The 26,409-nt window shown below is 43.2% G+C and overlaps 1 protein-coding gene across 1 annotated transcript in view; it reads right to left on the minus strand.

The window, feature by feature from the left end:
- The window catches only part of LOC126251728 (ankyrin-1-like), a 165,477-nt gene that overhangs the window by 91,224 nt on the left and 47,844 nt on the right, over positions 1–26,409 (minus strand). The window contains exon 6 of the mRNA XM_049952332.1: positions 676–795. Within this exon, the coding sequence (XP_049808289.1) occupies positions 676–795 (120 nt within the window). The remainder of the gene's footprint in view (positions 1–675; positions 796–26,409) is intronic.

The following is a 26,409-nucleotide window of genomic DNA, read 5'->3' on the forward strand; positions in this document are numbered from 1 at the left end:
TCTCCTCCAATTATGACAGTATGACTGGGAAACAAGTGTAACAGGGAGTTGATGTTTTCTCTAAAGTTAGTTGGGAGCAAATCTGAAGGTCAACAGAAGAACCCAATCATAAGTTTATGCATGCCTTTAGCCTGAGTCTGAACCCAAATGATCTTGCACGTAGCTTCAATTTCAACTAAGTATATTTACATTTCTTGTCCACTGTAACATAAATCACTTCATTTACCATTAGTCTGTTCTTTTGATATACAACTAGGACAATGGCTTTATAAACTGAATTGTCAAAATTTTCATTGCCTCCCTTGAAAAATGTACCATCATTGATGTGAGTATGAGTATGTTACAACATAAAAATGAATGGGATTAAGAAATACACTCATTTTCTTCCCTCATTACATTTTAAGAATGACAGGAACATTGTTTTATTGTACTGTCAGTCTCTACAGTGATTAATCTGATTAACAACAAATGTAACATGGGCACTTGGCATAGCTACAAACTAAACATTTGTTTCACTCAGTATCTACTTTCTTTAGTTTGTTCTAAGAGAGAATAAAGCTATCTTGCCGGAGAATACTGACAAGTAAGCCAGGTGAAAATTGTTAACACCAAAAGCAATATTCTTCTCATTGAAATTACCTAATTAAACCAAAGGAGATAATAAAATAACATTACCATGCTTGTACAGCAAGTTAAGAATGCTTGGATTCCAAACACCACGTTTCTTGGACAAACCATACACTGCCAGATACATGGGTGAATCACCCTCAGATGTGCAGCAGTTGATATCCGCTCCTAACAAAACATTGATCATATCAGGAAGCTGCTCTTATTCTCAGTGCTCTCCCTCTCTCTCTCTCCAAGAATTTCCTTATTATCAGACATACATAAAATAAAACAAAGATTAAATTACTTAGATCCTAGAAAATTATAAATAGGTATTAATTTACACAAAGAGAAAGATACAGAGAGAGAGAGATAGACGTGTAGTAACTCAGGAATATAAATTAAGTAGACACCTCGATGTATCAGTTATTCTTCCTGTATCAGCATTGTACATGCATAATATTTCACAACATGACTCGTTATCTTCATCAGGTGCTACCTGAGACTGGTCATTGAGTTGAATGGGTCCAGTATTTACATCTACAGCCTTCCCCCTCCATGGTCAGTTCCAGGGGTTCTGTATACAGTCTGCTCCTGCCAGAAGCATCCTTAGGCATTCCCCTTTTGGTTTGATGCGACAGGCCAAGACCTGGTATTCTGTCTTCAGTCTGGTGCACTTCTCTGTGTGCTTGGCATTCTGTTTTTGGTCTGGTGAGATTATAGATGTTTCCTCTGTGGTCTGCTCCCACTACAAGCATTCTTAGGTGTTCCTTCTCCAGTCTGGTGTGCCAGGCTGAGCACTGGTGTTCCATCTTCGGTCTACCACACCTGTCTACTTGTTGGCATTATGTTTTCAGTCTGGTGCAGTTTAAGGTGGTGCCTCTGCATTCCACTCCTGCTACAAGGACTCTTGGGTGTTCCCTATTTGATCTGGTGCATGAGGCTAGGCAGTGGTGTTTCGTCTTCACTCCACACAGAGGAAACACCTAAAACCACCATCAGACTGAAAATGGGATGCCAGCACGTGGACAGGTGCCTGTACTGAAGATCAATCGTCAATGCTTGGCTTGGCACACTGGATCAAAGAGGGAATGCCCAAGGATGCTTCTAGTGGGAGTGGACTGCAGACACAATGCCTGGAACTGACAATAGAGGGGGACAGTCGTAAGTGTAGATCCTGGACCTGTTTCACTTGACAAGCAGTCTCAGGTAGCACCTGATGAAGATAATGAGTCATATTGTCCAAATATTGTGCATGAATGACACTGATGTCTGGCAGAATGTCCAACATCTCAAGATGTCAACAGATTGCTGAGAGAGCCTGAAGAATTTTATAAATTCAGTAACTGATTTATTCATAACTTAAGATTCCAATGAGAAATTTATTGAGATTAAGTTATTTACAATTAACTACACAGTTTTGTACTACCCTTGCAAATGACAACCTACTGTCTTTGCCAAAAATTGTTGGATATAATTAAAAATTAATGCTACTATTGATCACTTTTTTAGTTATCACTAGTGACATTAACTCTAACTGCATTTTGTATTAACTGTTTGTAGCATTCTGTAAATTCCTGTTGATTTATATGATTTAATGTATACAAGAGTGGGATCTGATAAAACACTATAATAAGTTGGAACTTTTATAACTTTAAGGAAAAGAATTCTTAACTTGCAAAGAAACTTGTAATGGTTCTCTAACAGAAGCGTATTTCAAGCAAATAAAAATACAATGCTTCTTTGATAGTCAACCCTCCATATTTTAATAAAAGGCAGCCTACATTACACTAAATTACACTCCTGGAAATTGAAATAAGAACACCATGAATTCATTGTCCCAAGAAGGGGAAACTTTATTGACACATTCCTGGGGTCAGATACATCACATGATCACACTGACAGAACCACAGGCACATAGACACAGGCAACAGAGCATGCACAATGTCGGCACTAGTACAGTGTATATCCACCTTTCGCAGCAATGCAGGCTGCTATTCTCCCATGGAGACAATCGTAGAGATGCTGGATGTAGTCCTGTGGAACGGCTTGCCATGCCATTTCCACCTGGCGCCTCAGTTGGACCAGCGTTCGTGCTGGACGTGCAGACCGCGTGAGATGACGCTTCATCCAGTCCCAAACATGGTCAATGGGGGACAGATCCGGAGATCTTGCTGGCCAGGGTAGTTGACTTACACCTTCTAGAGCACGTTGGGTGGCACGGGATACATGCGGACGTGCATTGTCCTGTTGGAACAGCAAGTTCCCTTGCCGGTCTAGGAATGGTAGAACGATGGGTTCGATGACGGTTTGGATGTACCGTGCACTATTCAGTGTCCCCTCGACGATCACCAGTGGTGTACGGCCAGTGTAGGAGATCGCTCCCCACACCATGATGCCGGGTGTTGGCCCTGTGTGCCTCGGTCGTATGCAGTCCTGATTGTGGCGCTCACCTGCACGGCGGCATACATGCATACGACCATCATTGGCACCAAGGCAGAAGCGACTCTCATCGCTGAAGACGACACGTCTCCATTCGTCCCTCCATTCACGCCTGTTGCGACACCACTGGAGGCGGGCTGCACGATGTTGGGGCGTGAGCGGAAGATGGCCTAACGGTGTTCGGGACCGTAGCCCAGCTTCATGGAGACGGTTGCGAATGGTCCTCGCCGATACCCCAGGAGCAATAGTGTCCCTAATTTGCTGGGAAGTGGCGGTGCGGTCCCCTACGGCACTGCGTAGGATCCTACAGTCTTGGCGTGCATCCGTGCGTCGCTGCGGTCCGGTCCCAGGTCGACAGGCACGTGCACCTTCCGCCGACCACTGGCGACAACATCGATGTACTGTGGAGACCTCCCGCCCCACGTGTTGAGCAATTCGGCGGTACGTCCACCCGGCCTTCCGCATGCCCACAATACGCCCTCGCTCAAAGTCCGTCAACTGCACATACGGTTCACGTCCACGCTGTCGCGGCATGCTACCAGTGTTAAAGACTGCGATGGAGCTCCGTATGCCACGGCAAACTGGCTGACACTGATGGCGGCGGTGCACAAATGCTGCGCAGCTAGCGCCATTCGAAGGCCAGCACCACGGTTCCTGGTGTGTCCGCTTTGCCGTGCGTGTGATCATTGCTTGTACAGCCCTCTCGCAGTGTCCGGAGCAAGTATGGTGGGTCTGACACACCGGTGTCAATGTGTTCTTTTTTCCATTTCCAGGAGTGTATTTATTTTCAGTTCTGGTAAATGGTTCCTGTGCATATGACCACAATTGAACCAAAGGCTCCAGATGATATGAGGAGCCCATTCATGGAGCCGATATGTAGTATTGATTGGTACCTGTCATGAACTGCTCAGCCTTCAGTCTGAAGACGGTCATATGGACCAAACCTGAATACTAGAGTTAAAAATAACTAATTTATTGTTATCTATACTGTTTTTATTAAAACCGGGGACCTAGAAATGACAGAGAGGCTTCATCCCACTGTAGCCCATAGCAGTTCACAACCCCACAACACGCCACAGCAGTCTACCCACCCCAAATGTTTGTGTGGTAGAGTAATTATGGAGTACATGTATATGGAGACAGTGTTTGTGCAGCAATCATCGACATAGTGTAACTGAGGTGGAATAAGAGGAACCAGCCTGCAGTCACTGAGGCAGATGGAAAACCGACTTAAAAACCATACACAGGCTGGCTGGCACACCAAACCTCAACACTAATCCAACGGACAGATTCGTGCCGGGGATCAGCACACCTTCCTGCTTGGGAAGCAGCACATTAGACTGTGCGGCTAACAAGGGCAGGGAAAATAGGAGGCACTCCCTGTACTTACTCAATGACATCAAAAATATCAATCCTCCATGGCTTCAAGGTTTGAAAATCCCTACAATGTATTCACAGTCAGCTGTATTTACCTACACAGAAAATCTATCCATAAAGATCCTAGTATACATTTCTTAGCAGGATCAGAATTCAGTATCACATTATGAAACTACTTCTGTTTAAGTTTTAATGGTTTATGGCTACAATTTGTAAAAGGTTGTTGCAACATCTAATATAGGCAGAAAGACAACCAAGAGAAATCTTGTTCACATTAAATGTTGAGTAACAGCAGGATACGAAACAAACTCAAAACTCACGAACATTACAAACAATGCTACATAATCTCCATCACTTACATTGCATCTACATTTCCTTCAACTTATATTTCTGTACAAATTATGCCAAACCAGTGTCACCTGATGCAGCAAAAGTAGCACAACATTCTAAAAACAGAAAATAGTCTCTGGTGGGAATGTTTTATTAATAATGATGCATTTCAAATGGTTAGCACATCTTCAGATTATTTGTAATAAGTAGCAAAACTCTTATTACATAACAGTTTTTCACAAACCTATCTAGCATTGATCAATAGGACAGCTAAGCTAAAGGTGAGAAGTAAAGAGATTCACTTGCCTTGAACAGCAGAGATCACATGAGTCATATTTAAAAGTCATATTATGATGGGATTAAAGCAAAAACTGCAATCGTCAAATATGGACATAGGGAAGCCTGAAATGGCAAGCGGAAACCTCAAAGTTAAAGGTGTAAAATTACAAGATTGATAACGAATTAAATTTGTGTAAAAGAATAATTAGGAACCAAGAAAGAAACTCATCAAACCACGGCAACATGTGATATAATGATAGGTTAGCAATCATAGCTCTGTATCACAGTGGTAAACAAATACTGCTCTAGACAACATATATGTTGAATTGAGAGGGCCGCACTCTAGACTTAACTTTTTAGCAGAGAAGAACAGTGCACTCTGCAGTTTGGATTTAATTTAATCTACACACAAAATACACTATGTGGTGACCTTTTCATCTTAAATAACAACAACATAATCCCAAATGATCATCATATGTAACTATGGTGACTGCATCATCTTGGTGTTCTTGTGTCTTGTAACAACCCCACAGTAATGAAGACAAATCTTGTACATTATTTCTGTGTACAACCTGTAAGACATTTCTCCAAGGCTTGGGTTATACTTCTTCTTGCAAAAACAGCACAATATATCAAGGTAACTGTCCACAGTTCTACAGATCCACTGATTGTAACTATACTGGAAAATGGGAAGTTAATCTTGAAACATCAAGCTGATTTGGCAATAGCTTGAGAAAACTTAGCACAATTGTAAACTGCAGTTAGCAATAACAATGTTGGAGCAAGATCAGTCTGCAGTAATAATGCTGAGGCTAGACAAGAGAATGGAATAGAGTAAAGTCCTCCAAATTACAGGAAAAGTATGGAAGTTGTTTGAAGTATGAAGTTTATGATTTAAACAACGGAAAACCTGGGATGGAGTATTGACACTACAAAAAGGGTAGATTACTACTCAGCATATAGTGAGTGTTTGTGACACAGTAAGATGGAACTACTCCATCTGTTATGACTTCAAACTCCATCAATAGCTACACTTTTCCTCTGATTTCTGTCATATTCACAACACAGTTATTTATACAAGGAGTTACATCTAACTGTAAATGTAAAAATATTATGAAAACTGTATTCCACTCAAATTTATTGTTCAGTTTGTTGCACTAAACAGTCTGATTTCAATTATGTAATTAGATTTACTGGAAGTTCTATTAATTAAAACAAATGGCTATTTAAAATTACAATAACAACATCTAGAGGGAAAACATTTTGAGCTTAATGCTAGATACTTATAGTGCATTCTGAGTAGCAAAATCCAACCTATCCATTATTCAAATGATTGTGTAGCTTCTGAAATACCAATTTGTTCATATGCCACTCTTTAAATAATCAGATGTCACTCAAAGTATGCAGTCTGTACCCAGCCCCGTTGAGCTAACAAGTACATAACACCTATGTTGAGTATCTCCTGATATTTAGGCATACAATAGCTGTGCACAAGTTCCCCATGAAAACACATTTATTGGTATCTGTGAAAACTGTCAAACTCTCAAGCGTTCTCTGTAGTTCAAATTAATGGGTATTTTGTCTGAATTGTGTTGTGATCATCATTTGAGCATTGTGATTATCATTAATGTCTGAACTAAGTGATCTATTGCAGTCTGTTTTTATCTGGTGGATTATTACAAGATAGTACGCAAACTACAACATTTCGTTTGAATTTGGACAGTTTTGTGTCCCAATTAAATGTTTTATTAATGACTCATCAGAACTCCACTTATTATTGGACAGTGTTTCATTTACTAGTGCTTCAATAACTTTACGATCTACCTGTATGTAAGTAATTCTGGTTATTTGTGAGCACCAAATCCAACTTACATACTAAATAATCTAACAAAGTTGAAAAACTGGTCATCAGCCCAACCTTAAAACTCTGATGCTAATAAATGTTCAAAAAAGTGTGAATTAAACTGTGATATTGTGTACATTTTTGAGTGAACACTCAATAAGATTTACAGCTTCAAGAGAACAGACTGCCATGCTACCGAGGAGCCAATGGACACTGCAGAAATTCAGGTTGGTGGCTTACATGTTGAGTGGCACATAGGCATATTGCTATATATTATTAGCTACCAGCCGAAGCCCTACTTCAGACATAGACAAAACAAAACATGCACACATTCACACATGAATAACTCCCACACACCCATTGCCAAACACCAGCAGTATGCTAGATGGACCAGCAACCCTCGAAGGCATCTCTTCCGAGGACTCAGCCATCAGAGAGTGTCATATCACAACTGATAAACAGTGGGGCAAGCGCAAGTTAAAACTATAGCGCGCTCCTCCGAGCTCTAGCGGCAGAGAGGCGAAGCTCGTTCAAGGTCACCCGCCAATATGGCGGCACACACAGCCACAAAGTAGTACGTTCAGTCAACGATTTAACAATTGCAAATTTCAGGGAAAGCCTACAGCAGTTAGACTGGGATGAGGTGTACCGTGAACCTGATGCCAATTTAAAATATAATTTATTTCATGACATTTTTGTAAATGCATTTGAAAACTGCTTCCCCAAGAAAACAGTTAAATATACTCATAAGAAACCTTGTAACAAACCATGGCTTACTAAGGGTATAAAAATATCCTGTAACCGGAAAAGGGAAATGTATCTGACAGCAAGAAAGAGTAGTGACCCAGAAACTATCAAACATTATAAAAACTACTGTGTTATATTAAGAAAAGTTATTAAAAAATCCAGGAGTATGTGTATCATGTCTGAAATCAGCAACTCTGATAATAAAATTAAAACAATTTGGAATATTATTAAAAGAGAAACAGGTCAACCAAGAGCAGAGGAAGACAGTATTACCATAAAATTGAATGAAAACTTTACGAACAAAAAGTCAGAAGTTGAAAATATTTTTAATAATCATTTTCTAAATGTTGTGGATATAGTAGGATCCAGGTGTTCATTAGAAGATGCTAGGCTGTTAATGGAAGAGGCCATACCTATGCAATTTGATACAATTGAAATCTCACCCACTTCTCCCTCTGAAATTAGGAAAATAATAAACTTGCTTAAAAGCAAAAACTCACATGGAATTGATGGCATTTCCAGCAAAATACTAAAAGCTTGTTCTCAACAGATAAGTAAGATTCTCAGCCACCTGTGTAATAGCTCTGTAAAGGATGAGCCAGACAATAAGGAATTTACTTTATTATATGAGCCTCCAACCGGTAACTTCATTTTTCCATTGTGGTCAAGCCACGGCCGGCAGTGTTAGCTGCCTGTAAATTCTTTCGTCCCACGGTTTAGTAACAGGAAGTCAGCACCAATGAAGGGCACCTTGATCACGCGCCTCTCTCATGTGCTGACGAGATAACGCCACCCCAGGCGTCGCTTAGCAGGCAACGCTCTGGAAAGTTCCATGCCGCCCGCACGGTTTGCTCGGTCCTGACCAATCAGGGCGGAGGAAGCCGCGTGGTGCGTCGAACATACCAGGCCGCCCGTTGCCGGTCTCGCTCTCTTGTATTCTTGCTCACCCGTGAGTCGGATGCGCGCCCTGTAGCATTGAACATCTCCCGCTTCTCCCGGTGCTGCGGCACTGTGGACTTAGTTTTGGCAGACAACCACTTTCGGTAGCTTCGCGAACAATGTTCGCCAAATTGTAAGCTCTGGCTCACCCTCACCTCCCTAGGCCTTTGTAGCCCCTTTTCAACATGCTTTAGCCAATAAATGGCCTTTCTCTAAAAATTACCCTATTATTCCACAACGCCCACTGCCTGCCCATACCCGCCATCCTGTACAGCTCTCTGGAACAGGGCATTTTCCCTGATAGACTGAAATATGCTATTGTTATACCTTTGCATAAAAAGGGGGATAGATCTGATGTCAACAATTACCGTCCAATCTCCCTTCTAACAGCTTTATCCAAAATTTTTGAGAAAGTAATGTATTCAAGAGTAGCTTCACATATCTGTAAAAATGAATTACTAACAAAATGTCAGTTTGGTTTCCAGAAAGGTTTTTCAACAGAAAATGCCATATATGCTTTCACCAATCAAATTTTGAATGATCTGAATAACCGAACACCACCCATTGGGATTTTTTGTGATCTCTCAAAGGCTTTTGATTGTGTAAATCATGAAATTCTGCTAGACAAGCTCAAGTATTGTGGCATGAGTGGGATAGTGCACAAATGGTTTAATTCGTACCTAACTGGAAGAGTGCAGAAAGTTGAAATATGTAGTTCTCATAACATGCAAAGATCAGCACATTCCTCAAACTGGGGAACTATCAAGAATGGGGTTCCACAAGGGTCAGTCTTGGGTCCTTTGTTGTTCTTAATATATATTAATGACTTGCCATTCTATATTCATGAAGAGGCAAAGTTAGTTCTCTTTGCTGATGATACAAATATAGTAATCACACCTGACAAACAAGAATTAACTGATGAAATTGTCAATACTGTCTTTCAGAAAATTACTAAGTGGTTCCTTGTAAATGGACTCTCACTGAATTTTGATAAGACACAGTACATACAGTTCCGTACAGTGAATGGTATGACGCCATTAATAAATATAGACCTTAATCAGAAGCATATAGCTAAGGTAGAATATTCCAAATTTTTAGCTGTGTCAATTGATGAGAGATTAAATTGGAAGAAACACATTGATCTGCTGAAACGTTTGAGTTCAGCTACTTATGCAATAAGGGTCATTGCAAATTTTGGTGATAAACATCCTAGTAAATTAGCTTACTACGCCTATTTTCACTCATTGCTTTCATATGGCATCATATTTTGGGGTAATTCATCACTGAGGAATGAAGTATTTATTGCACAAAAGCGTGTAATCAGAATAATAGCTGGAGTCCACCCAAGATCATCCTGCAGACATTTATTTAAGGATCTAGGGATATTCACAGTAGCTTCTCAGTATATATATACTCTCTTATGAAATTTGTTATTAACAACCAAACCCAATTCAAAAGTAATAGCAGTGTGCATAAGTACAATACTAGGAGAAAGATTTAATCTTGAATAGTGAAGATCATCCTAACTTTGGCACAGAAAGGGGTGAATTATACTGGCACTAAAGTCTTTGGTCACTTACCAAATACACTCCTGGAAATTGAAATAAGAACACCGTGAATTCATTGTCCCAGGAAGGGGAAACTTTATTGACACATTCCTGGGGTCAGATACATCACATGATCACACTGACAGAACCACAGGCAACAGAGCATGCACAATGTCGGCACTAGTACAGTGTATATCCACCTTTCGCAGCAATGCAGGCTGCTGTTCTCCCATGGAGACGATCGTAGAGATGCTGGATGTAGTCCTGTGGAACGGCTTGCCATGCCATTTCCACCTGGCGCCTCAGTTGGACCAGCGTTCGTGCTGGACGTGCAGACCGCATGAGACGACGCTTCATCCAGTCCCAAACATGCTCAATGGGGGACAGATCCGGAGATCTTGCTGGCCAGGGTAGTTGACTTACACCTTCTAGAGCACGTTGGGTGGCACGGGATACATGCGGACGTGCATTGTCCTGTTGGAACAGCAAGTTCCCTTGCCGGTCTAGGAATGGTAGAACGATGGGTTCGATGACGGTTTGGATGTACCGTGCACTATTCAGTGTCCCCTCGACGATCACCAGTGGTGTACGGCCAGTGTAGGAGATCGCTCCCCACACCATGATGCCGGGTGTTGGCCCTGTGTGCCTCGGTCGTATGCAGTCCTGATTGTGGCGCTCACCTGCACGGCGCCAAACACGCATACGACCATCATTGGCACCAAGGCAGAAGCGACTCTCATCGCTGAAGACGACACGTCTCCATTCGTCCCTCCATTCACGCCTGTCGCGACACTACTGGAGGCGGGCTGCACGATGTTGGGGCGTGAGCAGAAGACGGCCTAACGGTGTGCGGGACCGTAGCCCAGCTTCATGGAGACGGTTGCGAATGGTCCTCGCCGATACCCCAGGAGCAACAGTGTCCCTAATTTGCTGATAAGTGGCGGTGCGGTCCCCTACGGCACTGCGTAGGATCCTACGGTCTTGGCGTGCATCCATGCGTCGCTGCGGTCCGGTCCCAGGTCGACGGGTACGTGCACCTTCCGCCGACCACTGGCGACAACATCGATGTACTGTGGAGACCTCACGCCCCACGTGTTGAGCAATTCGGCGGTACGTCCACCCGGCCTCCCGCATGCCCACTATACGCCCTCGCTCAAAGTCCGTCAACTGCACATACGGTTCACGTCCACGCTGTCGCAGCATGCTACCAGTGTTAAAGACTGCGATGGAGCTCCGTATGCCACAGCAAACTGGCTGACACTGACGGCGGCGGTGCACAAATGCTGCGCAGCTAGCGCCATTCGACAGTCAACACCGCGGTTCCTGGTGTGTCCGTTGTGCCGTGCGTGTGATCATTGCTTGTACAGCCCTCTCACAGTGTCCAGAGCAAGTATGGTGGGTCTGACACACCGGTGTCAATGTGTTCTTTTTTCCATTTCCATGAGTGTAGTATCAAAAGTCTGACAGATAACCAACAAGTATTTAAGAAGAAATTAAAAGAATTTCTGAATGACAACTCCTTCTACTCCATAGAGGAATTTTAGATATAAATAAAGAAAAAAAAGAAAAAAATTTAAAAAATAAAATAAAAAAACACAAAAAAATAAAGTTGTTATATTAACTTAAGTATGTTGTTAAATTAACTTAATTATGTCATGTATTGGAAAATTTGACTCGTTCCACATCATTACGAAATATCGTATTCATGATCCATGGAACTAGTATTAATCTAATCTAATCTAATCTAATCAACCAGAAATTCTCCTCACTGGGGATCTACCTCCCTCTGTCAAGTCACACGTGTAAAAGTAGATCCAGTAATATACCTACATGCACCAGCTATTTATAGTGGCAAAGCTCCACTTAAGAGTTCTCCGCTGACACTCTTGGCCAACTCTGTGCTGGCTAATACTAGTCCTTCAATCAGAGCCCAGTTGAAGCCACCTCAGCAGGACTTCAGAATTGTCCAACATTGCCTCTGAAAACTACCTTCAGCCACCTGCTGCTGAGTACACTCTCCTTCCTTCCAGTGGGAAATTTCATTGAAGTAGTCTTTACTTCCCTTCATCTTTATTAACTTTGTCATTTTCCATGCACACACTTGATCAACTTCTGAGGAAGTTCTGTATTCGCTCTGTAAGAAGAAGTTTTTGTTCAGCTATTATCCTGTTGCATTGTAATACACATTTCTCTTGTTGATGTGGAACATGTTTCTCTGGTATCTTAATACATGAGACACAGCAGTTTAGCAGTGAGGTTTTCTTTGGACCCAGGTGTTTACATGTATTTTCTTTTGTTCTTTACTCCCCCTGAGTCAAGAGATACGCCAGATCTTCTTGCTTTCCTGTGGCCAGACACCCAGTTCCTGAATGTCTCGATGTGATGCAAATGATGTCGCTCTTCCTCCGAGATGTGCAGCATGTTGTACAGGGGCTGATAAACATGATGGCGGCTATTACTACGGCATCTGTTGATGGACTGCAATGCTCTTCTCAAAGAGACTCCTGGCTAAAAGCCTCCACAGAGGTCCTCTGCCATTTCTGGCATTTGACAGGAAAGTGGAACATCAGACAAATTATAAGGCCTGCATTGAGCAACATTTTCTTGTTTATGGTATCTCTGGCAACATCCATTGTTGAGTATTCCTCCTTGCCTATCTTGCCTACTAACACTGGAAGCCTACTGTCTTCTTCAGCAATCACAACCTGAACTTGAACCACATGCCCCATCATATGAGTAACTGAAATGTTGTGTGCAAGAATACTTTGATTCAAGGATGCACACTGCAGCAGCGCACCACAAATTCTGTAGCTACCATAAGAAACAGGGGCAATTGTATTGGGATTGGATCATGATGCTCCAAGGTCTCTATCGATAATGCTGTTTTCAGTATTCAAAAGGTAACTATCAACAGTCATATGACACTCATTCGAAACATGATCTTGATGCATGCCCTCGATGAGGGGCTTCAGACAGATTTACTGAGGTTGAAAGACCCCACTTTGGATTTTTGTCTTTTCATCATTCGTGCATTGGCATCCCTGCACAATCCATCTCACATCTACACTGCCCATCCCACCCATCACCCACCAGCACAGCAGGCCCCCCACTCTGCAGAGTTTTCCCCACCCAGTAAACCAGAGTATTCAGCCCACTACCCTCAGAAGTTGCCCTCTTGCATTCACTGTTTTGCCACACATCCTAGGCACCAGTGCCAGTTTTACTGTGCCAAATATGCTTTGTGTTACAAACAGGTCACAAAGCAAAGGTCTGCTGAGCCTCCTCCAAGATGCACATGCATTATGTTCAGTTGGACTCATTCCCAGTAGAGCAGTTAGGTCCCCCAAGTCCATGCAGTACTCCCCATCTGGGATCAACAATCGTCCCTGCAGGTGTTTGTCAGTGGGCATCCAGTCAACTCCCAGGTGGACACTGATTCTACCTCCTTGATCGTTGTGTGAAGCATCTACCATCAGTTGGGCTCTCCTCCCATCCAAACATTCAGTCAACACATTCGCAGTTACAGCAACAATGTAGTGATGGACAAAGGATAGTTCACAGCTCTCATCTAACAGGGTGTCACAACATCCAAGATGCGCCTCTTTGTTTTCGATGTTCTTGGGGTGGCGGACTTATTGGGACTTGATCTCTTCGACGTTTTGGAATTAGAAGTGCACGATGCAACCAATAGCATACAGCCAGACATGGACATTTCTTACTTCCATGCTCCTCAAAGTATCATTTGGTTTTTGAGTCTTCTACTACAGGTGCCATGGGATTTGAAGCCCACATCACCCTCCTACCAACAGCCTCGCCCTGATTTTTCAAGGCTCAGAATGTCCCATCCTCCCTGTGTGGTAAGTTATGGATGTAGCTGCAACATCTTGATGCCTGTTTCAAACAGTCAGTTGGCAACACCTACTGTGCTGGTCAACAAACTGGACAGTCGCCTTCGCATATGTGATGTCTTCAAGAACACGATTAATGAAAAGTCCATTGTTGATTCATATCCTATCATCCCGAAGGTGGGCAAAATTGTTACTCTACTGGCTGGGGGCAAAACCTTCATGAAAATTGACCTCAACAATGCATATTTAGATCTTCTGTTGGATGTGGCAGCATGAGACTTGCTGGTGATCAACATGCTCTTCAATCTCTTCCACTACAATCGCCTGTCCTTTGGGGTTATGGGCACCTGAGCGATATTTCAGAGGTATTTGAAATACCTTACACGGGAAGTGGAGGATGTAGACAATTACCTGGATGACATCATTGTTGCAGGCCAGTCTGCCCAATAGCTAGTGGTTAGCTTGGATGGCCTTTCTTCCATCCTACAGGTGGAAAATCTTCACTGAAACTTGGAGAAGTGCCAGTTTTTTGTTCCTCAAGTTGAATATTTGGGACATATCCTCAATGTTGCAGGTATCTGGCCAATGCCACACTATGTCTAAGCTATTCAGCATTTGCCACCTCTGATGAATGTGAAACAGTTTCAGTCCACCTTAGGCCAACTGAGCTACTATTGTATGCTGTCACAGTTGCAGAAGCACTGCACAATCTCTTACGTAAGAACATGGCATAGAATTGTGACAAGGCATGATACCGTGCCTTCCAGGATCTTAAACAGGTGTTGCTTGTCTGATGACTTACGATACCTGACTCTCTGTAGTTGTCATGGCAGATGCATTCGATTATGGATTAGGAGCTGTCCTCTCTAACATAATCAATGGTGTGAAACAGCCTGTTGCTTTCATCTCAAAAACATTGACATCAGCCCAGTGCAGATCAAAAAGGAGGCTCTTGCCATGGTCTTCACTTTAAAAAAATTCCACGACTATGTGCATGGGCATCACTTTGCCCTGTTCACACACCACAAGCCCTTTTTCAATCTGAGATGAACATCCCCACAAAACTGGCTCGACGCCTTCAATGACGGACACTGTTTCTCACCAATTATTCCTATGATATCCCGCCTACCATTCTACATCTCACCATGATAACGCTGACTTACTTTCAAGACTGCCGGGGAGACAGGACTCTTCTTTTCAGTCTGATCCAAAAGTATGCTGCCAATTGAACAATGATGAAAAAGTTGTCACCTCACTCACTATCAATGCCAAACTAGTGGCTCAGCATTTGGCAGAAGACTCAATTCTTCACGAGCTCCTTCTTCTGGTCCAGTGGGGATGGCCATCAAATTACCAGAAGGTGCTCAACCCAGAAGTTCAGAGTTACTGGTATCATAGGTAAAAATTCTCTGCCCTCAATGGTGTCCTGCTGCTCCAGGATGAAAATGGCCAGACTCGGATCATCATTCCATTCTCCCTCCAACACCAGACCCTACACCTGCTTCGCTTTGTGCTAGCAAAACGCCTGGCTCCTCAACACACATATCAGAAAGGGATTGATGCCAATATTGCTGCCTATGCATCCTGTCAAAGCAAGCAATCAGCCATGGCATGTCACTGTTTCCCGTGGTTGGAGGCATTGACACCATGGTCATGGCTCTATTTGGATTTCAAAAGTCCTTTCCCAGGCCATTCATTGTTCATAGCGATCAGTGCAGATCTGGTTTTCCCTACATCTCTTGGATATCCTCTATGTCCTCAATGCATGCAATCCAAGCCTTGATACAGATGTTTGCAACTGTCTTCTCGAAACAATTGCCATAGACAACGGGGCTCAATATACATCTGCCGAATTTACATACTTTTGTGTTTCCACAGCAATCACTCTCATCCGCATGGTACCATCCAACCACATGTCCAATGGCAATGGTCCAAACATTTAAAGATCAGCTGTTGAAATTCCATCGTCACCACTCACTGGACGATGCATTCTCCACCTTTATGGCTTTTTATCTGGTAAACCTTCAGGAGGGGGCCAGTCCAACTGAACAACTCCATGGGTGGTCACAATGATCACAACTTTCACATCTTCACCCATGCAAGCTGCTGAAGTGTCTTTATAGGATCACTGGCACCGTTTTACATCTGCAATGACATTTGGGTCCTGATGTTCTACAACATGGCTGCCACTGGACTCCAGCACTAGTAACACAACTGTTAGGGCAAGCAACAGTGGAGGTCCAATTCTCTGATAGTTCCTACTGCCACAAAAATCTGAACCCCCCCGCATCAGCTTCCAATGCAGGTTCCGGTACCATTTTTTGTTCCAGATTCATCTGCTGTGCATCCAGAAGCTATCACCCAAGCACCACCTTTGGCAGCCCCTATGCCTTCACCAGTGGACAGTGGTCATCCGGCACCTGCCCTGGCTCGACCCCAACTGTCACTGACCAGGATGCCCTGGACAAAAACACACTGAGGGGTTCTGCCAACATCATGGAGGTTGACCCTGATGGTGAGGCCAGCTGCCATCTCTCTCCTCTTCTTGTAGAGGAGGGATGTCATATACCAGCAGTATACCTGAGAGTCCAGCAACCCTGCTGACAGAGAAGCATTGCGTACATACATACCGTCAAGGTGTTGCTTCTCAGGAATCTGGCCACCAGCAAATATCATATCACAACCAATAGACAGCAAGGTAAGTGCAACCAGAGGTCCTCCTCAATGGGGATCTACTTCCCTCCTCTGAGTCATGTGTGCAGAAGTAGATCCACAAGTATGCTGGCTATTTATAGAGGCACAGCTCCACTCATTAGCAGTTATCCACCAATGCTCTGGCTCAACTCATGTACTGGCTAATACTACCCCTTCAATCAGAGCCCAGTTTGGGAAACTTCATTGGAGTAGTCTTTACAGCCCTTTATCTTAATTAACTTAGTTATTTTCTAGACGAATATGTGATTGATTTCTGTGTGAGTTTTTTTACTACGTTTGTAATACACCTTTCTCATGTTGATTTGGAATGTGTTGTTTCTCCAGCATCTCACTACATGAGACATAGTACATGTGGCCATTGTTGTCTCTGGGTGCTAATGTGTGACTACAGCTGTGTCTGGGTGAGGAGCACTCTTTGCTGGAGTGGTAGTGATGGTATAGTGAGGATGCAGAAGAACTGTTGGGATGATAAAGAGGAGGCATAGCATGCTGAACATGGAGGAAGATGCTAGTGCTGCTTGTGGGAGTACACAGGAATTTGGTGGGGACAAGATAAGTGAGCTGTTAGGTGCAGCACTGGTAGGCTGTGTGTGCGTGGTAGGTGGAAAAGTGGAGAGGAGAGAAGTAGAGAAGGGGCAAAAACTATGCAGATGTGGTGGCAGGATAGAAGACATGTGAAGAGCTGGAGGTGGAGCAGGGAAGGGATAGGCAGATGGAGAATAGAGACTAGTGAAAGTTAATACCATGGGAGAATATAGACATTGGGAAAGGTAGTGTTCAGTAGCAACAAGACCATGGGCATCAGGGATGTTAATTTAGGGGGAGGCGGCACTGACAGTGATGAAAATGGCACCAGGTGGCAAACGTTGCAGCCATCGTTGAAGTGGAGTTGGCATTGAGGACGGTGGTTTCTTGGGCTGGAGAGGAACAGGAGAAGTAAGTGGAGCAGAATGTGTTGAGGATCTGGAAGAATGTGGATAGGGTGCACTCAGCCTCAGTCCAGGTGCATGAATACATCATCAATGAATCTGAACCAGACATGGGTTTTGGAATCCATGATTGGTGTTAGATCTCCTCAATAACTGAATAGTTAGTGTCACTGCCTTTGATGCAGAAGGACCCATGTTCAATTCATGGTACCTCTATACTGATGTCTCTTTTTTTCTTTTTTCTTGATCCCAGGTTCTTGAGAGCTCTTGTGAAGAGTCACGATAAAAGTTTAGTAGTGACATGGGACAATCTGTTGTGGGTGAATTCGTTTCCGACTAATAACACTGTTCGACATGGGTTCTATTTCTGATATTAAAGTATGTGCTTCTAGACCATTTTACCGTGGGAAATTCAAATATGTAAACAAAATATTGTTGTCAGGGATACTTTTTATGTAATACGTATATATATGTATATTCACAATTCATGGCAAACACAGAGACGTTATAGAGAAATACGGTTATGTTGCTGCATCCAGTAGTGATAGAATGTGATAATTTCTTGTGCAACAGCAGGTGGGAAGAGTCAGACATCATTAGGTTACCGCTGCCACACCTGTGTCATTAAGACCACCTGAAACATCTCATTAACTCGAACGGCGACAGCCGGTCGCTGCCTCGGCAGTAAAGCTTCACGCCTCCTAGGGGCAGTTGCATCGAGTTTACAACAGTGGTGTTAGCCGCAATTTGTGTCAGTCTTAACAAGTGGGTGTTTTGGCTGACAAGTGACTGTCTGTCATATTTCTGACCACGGTTGAATTTTTTAGTTCCTGTGTGTAAACTGATTGAGCCTGGTGTTGAAGGTAAAACGACTGCTTGTTTTTACACATCAGCGTTCCTCTAGTTCCCTACTATTAATTTAATACAAGTGTATTACCAAAGTGGTATTTTTAAATTTGCAGAAATGCCACGTCATCGTGGATGTCGATATAAGCCGGAAAACTTCTGCTACATCTGTGGGAAGTTCACTTTTGCCAGAAATAGGAAGAAAATTTCTTCAGTCATAAAGAAAGCATACAAACATTACTTTGGAGTAGAGGTAGGAGACCAAGATAAAGAATGGGCACCACATTTCTGTTGTGCTACATGTTACTGCAAACTAATTCAGTGGTGGAAAGGTAAAGAGAATGTGGCATTGTTTGCTGTTCCCATGGTGTGGAGGGAGCCTAAGGACCATGTTACTGATTGTTATTTCTGTCTAACAAAAATTCAGGGTTTTACAAGCAAAAAGTCGAAGAGGCACATTGTTTACCCAGATCTGCCTTCAGCGAGAATGCCATTTCAGCATTCCTACAACCTTCCAGTACCTTCAAGAGCTCAAGGTCAAATTCTGAGTGACAGTGAAATAAGTAGTACTGAAGAAATCACAGATGATGATTCTTTATATCACTGCACAAGTGAGTCATCGCCACATTTGTTAACACAGGCAGATTTAAATGATTTAGTACGTGATCTAGGACTAAGTAAACGAAAGGCGCAGCTGCTTGGTTCAAGATTACAAGAGTATAATCTACTGCACCAAAGTACTAAAATCAGTGTGTTCAGGCACAGAGAACATGCCTTTATTTCTCATTTTTCAACTGACGAAGCGTTAACATTTTGCAATGACGTTGCTGGCCTGATGAAAGTGCTGAACTTCACTTATATTTCACTGGAGTGGAGACTTTTCATAGATGCGTCGAAAACAAGTCTGAAGGGTGTTTTGCTCCATAACGGAAATAAAATACCCTCTGTTCCAGTATCTTACGCTAGTTTGACAAAAGAGAATTACGAATTCGTACAAAGGATGCTAAATTCATTAAAATACAATGAACACAAATGGAAAATATGTGCAGATTTCAAGGTAATTGCTATGGAACTGGGAATGCAACAAGGCTACACAAAGTATGCCTGTTTTCTTTGCGAGTGGGATAGTCGAGACCAAAATTCTCACTACGTGAAAAAGAAATGGCCTAGGCGAAGAGGGAAAGTTGGCGAAAAGAATGTACAACGTGAAAGTCTGGTAGCTCCTGAATATATACTACTTCCACCGCTTCACATCAAACTTGGTCTGATGATACAATTCGTGAAGGCCATGGATCCAACAGGCTGTGGGTTTGTATATCTAGCTACCAAATTACCCCGTCTTTCAGCTGCAAAAATAAAGGAAGGTGTATTTGTGGACCCACGAATCAGAGAGCTGCAGAAAGATGCAAATTTTGAAGCATGTTTAACTGATAAAAAACCGCATGGGACTGTTTCAAGATGATGTCAGAAAACTTCCTCAGAAGAAGAAGAGCTACTAACTACAAAGCAATGGTGAAGGAGAAGATCAAAGCATATCAGGATTTGGGGTGCAATATGTCTTTGAAAGGTACATATGATGGACTCTCATCTGGACTACTTTACAAAGGTATCGGATGAACATGCCGAAAGATTCCATAAAGACATTTCTATCATAGAAAGGCACTATGAAGGGAAGTGGGTACCTTCTATGTTAGCAGATTATTGCTGGAATATCATTCGAGAGAAGAAACATTCACAGTAGAAGAGAAAAAAATGATGTGCATTACAAGGCAGTGGCTCATTGTTTGTCAATTTTCTGTAATTTCTCATGTCAAATAAATGCTTCAAAGTGTATACACAAAGGTTACTGTGTTATATGTTAGATCCCACCCTCCATTAATGTGATGAACTTATAACATCATAAAGATGTGCATTTGTTTGTCGAATTTCACCTCACGTTTGCTGCACTATATCAGAAACCGAAAAGAGAAATAAAATTGCGATTACTCATAAACTATCCCTGACAGAAAAAAACCAAAAACAGTTTTCAATTCAGCACTCAAATTACAACTAGGATCACAATACTTTTTATCAGAAATACACTCCTGGAAATGGAAAAAAGAACACATTGACACCGGTGTGTCAGACCCATCATACTTACTCCGGACACTGCGAGAGGGCTGTACAAGCAATGATCACACGCACGGCACAGCGGACACACCAGGAACCGCGGTGTTGGCCGTCGAATGGCGCTAGCTGCGCAGCATTTGTGCACCGCCGCCGTCAGTGTCAGCCAGTTTGCCGTGGCATACGGAGCTCCATCGCAGTCTTTAACGCTGGTAGCATGCTGCGACAGCGTGGACGTGAACCGTATGTGCAGTTGACGGACTTTGAGAGAGGGCGTATAGTGGGCATGCGGGAGGCCGGGTGGACGTACCGCCGAATTGCTCAACACGTGGGGCGTGAGGTCTCCACAGTACATCGATGTTGTCGCCAGTGGTCGGCGGAAGGTGCACGTGCCCGTCGACCTGGGACCGGACCGCAGCGACGCACGGATGCACGCCAAGACCGTAGGATCCTACGCAGTGCCGTAGGGGACCGCACCGCCATTTACCAGCAAATTAGGGACACTGTTGCTCCTGGGGTATCGGCGAGGACCATTCGCAACCGTCTCCATGAAGCTGGGCTACGGTCCCGCACACCGTTAGGCCGCCTTCCGCTCACGCCCCAACATCGTGCAGCCCGCCTCCAGTGGTGTCGCGACAGGCGTGAATGGAGGGACGAATGGAGGCATGTCGTCTTCAGCGATGAGAGTCGCTTCTGCCTTGGTGCCAATGATGGTCGTATGCGTGTTTGGCGCCGTGCAGGTGAGCGCCACAATCAGGACTGCATACGACCGAGGCACACAGGGCCAACACCCGGCATCATGGTGTGGGGAGCGATCTCCTACACTGGCCATACACCACTGGTGATCGTCGAGGGGACACTGAATAGTGCACGGTACATCCAAACCGTCATCGAACCCATCGTTCTACCATTCCTAGACCGGCAAGGGAACTTGCTGTTCCAACAGGACAATGCACGTCCGCATGTATCCCGTGCCACCCAACGTGCTCTAGAAGGTGTAAGTCAACTACCCTGGCCAGCAAGATCTCCGGATCTGTCCCCCATTGAGCATGTTTGGGACCGGATGAAGCGTCGTCTCACGCGGTCTGCATGTCCAGCACGAACGCTGGTCCAACTGAGGCGCCAGGTGGAAATGGCATGGCAAGCCGTTCCACAGGACTACATCCAGCATCTCTACGACCGTCTCCATGGGAGAATAGCAGCCTGCATTGCTGTGAAAGGTGGATATACACTGTACTAGTGCCAACATTGTGCATGCTCTGTTGCCTGTGTCTATGTGCCTGTGGTTCTGTCAGTGTAATCATGTGATGTATCTGACCCCAGGAATGTGTCAATAAAGTTTCCCCTTCCTGGGACAATGAATTCACGGTGTTCTTATTTCAATTTCCAGGAGTGTAGAAAAAAAGGTTTTTTTTTTTTTGTAGAACAGTGTAATCTGTCCAGTTAATGTGAGATAATAATGCATGATAGAAGTGTTCAGATAAACCTTATTACACTTCCACAAGATGTTAGTAATTCCACCTGGTACAGTTTATCCTAGAATTGGAAGCTGATTGCTCTGTTTTAATGAAGTAATGCCCATTCAGTTATATTGGCATTTATTACTGGTTGTGATGTGAACTGCTGCTTGGCAGTGTTGGTGAGTATTCAAAATCTAATTGCATTTAATGTTCATTTATGAATAAGAATAGTGTTTGTAAGTGAAATGCAACATCAATGAAGTTACACAACAGTTGGTAATTTTACTTTTGAAACCACTGGTTATTGGCATTTCTGGAAAAGAACACTCTTATACTCACATTCGATCAGCAAATTCTGTGTAACAGTTTGTATGTGTAATGGGACTTATTACATTGCAAATCGTTCTAATGAACGAATTGATTTGCATTACTGTGTTGCTAAGCAACATGATCAACAAGCTGATATGTCCAGAATGAGATTTTCGCTCTGCAGCGGAGTGTGCGCAGATATGAAACTTCCTGTCAGATTAAAACTGTGTGCCCGACCGAGACTCGAACTCGGGACCTTTGCCTTTCGCGGGCAAGTGCTCTACCAACTGAGTTACCGAAGCACGACTCACGCCCGCTACTCACAGCTTTACTTCTGCCAGTACCTTGTCTCCTACCTTCCAAACTTTACAGAAGCTCTCCTGCGAACCTTGCAGAACTAGCACTCCTGAAAGAAAGGATATTGCGGAGACATGGCTTAGCCACAGCCTGGGGGATGTTTCCAGAATGAGATTTTCACTCTGCAGCGGAGTGTGCGCAGATATGAAACTTCCTGGCATATTAAAACTGTGTGCCCGACCGAGACTCGAACTCGGGACCTTTGCCTTTCGCGGGCAAGTGCTCTACCAACTGAGCTACCGAAGCACGACTCACGCCCGGTACTCACAGCTTTACTTCTGCCAGTACCTCGTCTCCTACCTTCCAAACTTTACAGAAGCTCTCCTGCGAACCTTGCAGAACTAGCGCTCCTGAAAGAAAGGATATTGCGGAGACATGGCTTAGCCACAGCCTGGGGGATGTTTCCAGAATGAGATTTTCACTCTGCAGCGGAGTGTGCGCAGATATGAAACTTCCTGGCAGATTAAAACTGTGTGCCCGACCGAGACTCGAACTCGGGACCTTTGCCTTTCGCGGGCAAGTGCTCTACCAACTGAGCTACCGAAGCACGACTCACGCCCGGTACTCACAGCTTTACTTCTGCCAGTACCTCATCTCCTACCTTCCAAACTTTACAGAAGCTCTCCTGCGAACCTTGCAGAACTAGCACTCCTGAAGGAAATGATATTGCGGAGACATGGCTTAGCCACAGCCTGGGGGATGTTTCCAGAATGAGATTTTCACTCTGCAGCGGAGTGTGCGCGGATATGAAACTTCCTGGCAGATTAAAACTGTGTGCCCGACCGAGACTAGAAATCGGGACCTTTGCCATTCGCGGGCAAGTGCTCTACCAACTGAGCTACTGAAGCACAACTCACGCCCGGTACTCACAGCTTTACTTCTGCCAGTACCTCATCTCCTACCTTCCAAACTTTACAGAAGCTCTCCTGCGAACCTTGCAGAACTAGCACTCCTGAAAGAAAGGATATTGCGGAGTGAAAATCTCATTCTGGAAACATCCCCCGGGCTGTGGCTAAGCCATGTCTCGCAATATCCTTTCTTTCAGGAGTGCTAGTTCTGCAAGGTTCGCAGGAGAGCTTCTGTAAAGTTTGGAAGGTAGGAGACGAGGTACTGGCAGAAGTAAAGCTGTGAGTACCGGGCGTGAGTCGTGCTTTGGTAGCTCAGTTGGTAGAGCACTTGCCCGCGAAAGGCAAAGGTCCCGAGTTCGAGTCTCGGTCGGGCACACAGTTTTAATCTGCCAGGAAGTTTCAAGCTGATATGTGTCCTAATTAAAACAGAACCTTGATATTTTGAATAAATTTTTGGTTTGTTCTTATCAAAATCAGTATTTGTCTCAAAAATTAATTTCACACTTTGTGCATTAAGTCCAAGCACGTTTGCAATTATTATACGTGATTTAACATATGCTAGCGCTTAACATGTTTCAAATCGAGCAGACAGGTTTCAATTTTCCCTGATGGGCTAAATGACTTTTTGTAATAATGTGATGTGTCTACCTCACATAGAGTCTAAATGAAACTGCATTTGACTCTATGTGGCTCAAAATCACAAAATGAAATTTACCACACAGGTCAGTGAACTGTACATGCACACTTTTAGCACTCTACGTGTTAACTTGTCTAAGAGTAAAAGCTGACATTAATTCACACTTTTTACATGCATGCATAAATCAAAACACCTTTATATTAAACAGATAAATTATGGTATGCAACTACTAATTAAACATTTCCTATTCTAACTAAACTTCAAGAACTTGTATTTCATCATCAATAAAATTTTATCCTGAGAAAGAAACTATTGGTCTGCTAAAACAGATTCAGATTACTGTCAACTCGTGTCTGGACGATGATATCACAAATCGATACTTGCTTGGAATGAATGAAATACCTGTACTGAAAAATACTACCAGTTGAGTAATTTACAGACTTTTATGATAAATTTGGTACCCCTCGCATCACTACACTGCCCCCCAATCTGTAATGTCGCGATAAGATCGAAGACATTGCAGGATTCACTGGAGCATACTAGGGTTGTGTACTGTGCTGTTGTACCTTAGTTCAGCCATCCCAAGATTCATACCACAAGTTGTAACATACACTTTACATCAAATTTTACTTGAGTAATTGTAAATGGGGGCCTAAAATAAATTGCCCGTTTAAATGAATCTCCAAAAGTCTATGATTTTGTTAGAGTTTCACTTTTTGACACAATGCACTTCACACTCACTACACAATACGCACACAAAACTTCACTACTTGGTGAGAAACCCTTAACTGACAGCACAAGGCAGGGATTGCAGCCAGTTGCCATAGAAAATCGATAGAACTGCAACCTCCACCGAGTCGTATATGCAGCTACAGTCGGCTCAGTCATCTTCTTCTTTCTTGCTTTTCAAATGAGCCATGTACAATGTCAGGTTGGATGACATATCAGCTGGTAATATCATCTCAGCTTCTCCACTGTGTGTCTTGTGATTCTCTCTAGAGCAAGTGTTGTGTCTTCGCCTGATATTGTTTTGTCAACAGAAAAACGAAGTGAATGAGTAATTCTGAACTGCTCAGTTCCTCCAGTTATTTGGCGAATGTGTTTCATGATTTGTTTAATAAAGATTCTTTCTTTCTTTCTTTTGCTTGTGCCTTTTTCCCGCAATGACGCAGGGTCAGCAAGGTTAATCGGATTTGGAAAGGTTAATTGAAGGGGTGGCCGGATGCCCTTCCTGCTGCCACCCCATACCCCCCGGGACGGAATTAGTGTACCCCAACTGTCTGTGTCTAATGTAATCCATGGAATAGTGTGAATGTGTTCAGGTGTCTGTGAGCTGTGGTGGGATGTGGGGACCAGCCCAGTATTCACCTAATGGGATGTGGAAAACCGCCTAAAAACTACATCCAGGCTGGCTGGCACACAGGCCTCCATTGTTAAGCTACCGGGCAGATTCGATCCAAGGCTGGCATGCCTACCCGAGTCCAGGAAGCAGCGCATTAGCGCTCTCGGCTAACCTGATGGGTCATTTGTTTGATAAAAATTATTTCCTTGAATTTGGGTTACAGCATTTTTTGTCTGTTTTATGGCTTGAAGTTGCATACTGCAGGTTGGCAACACTCTCATCAATGTGTGTATCATGATATACCGATGTGTTTAAAAGGTTTAATTCATCAACTGTCAAGTGCTGGTTTATTGTTATAGGAAGCGTGCTACAGATTTGCTTGTGCATTTTTCCATTATTGTGCAGATTTGCATCTTCATCATAAATACTGTGAGTATTGTTTTGGTGCATTTTTTCATCATATACATCATCATCCAATATTGAAGTTTGTTCCATCACATAATTGTCTTCAGTTTATATTAGACAATAGTCTTTCCATCTTCTTATCACCGTACCCCTGTGAGATTTGTATTCATTTTCCTTACCATAATGGTTATTGGTTTATCATGAAATTCAAATAATTATTTTCATATGTTTTGTATCATGCTTCCATTGTCTTCAACACATGGTTTTCTTCTTATTGTGTTTTCCAGATTATAATGTCGATTAGACAGTTACATCAGCTTCCTTTTCATTCCTTTCTCATATTTCCTTTAGCTTTGATTGTTCCCATTACACATACATGAAATCAGTTAATCTTGCTTTCTCTTGTTCTTTGATCTATTAACTGCTTCTTTCTCTTTCCAGCAATCATCTTTTCTGTAAACTTTTTTCATTTTGATCTTCTTAAATTATATTATTGC

The sequence above is a fragment of the Schistocerca nitens genome, chromosome 4 (assembly GCF_023898315.1).
Source record: "Schistocerca nitens isolate TAMUIC-IGC-003100 chromosome 4, iqSchNite1.1, whole genome shotgun sequence".
In the NCBI taxonomy this organism is placed as follows: Eukaryota; Metazoa; Arthropoda; class Insecta; order Orthoptera; family Acrididae; genus Schistocerca; species Schistocerca nitens.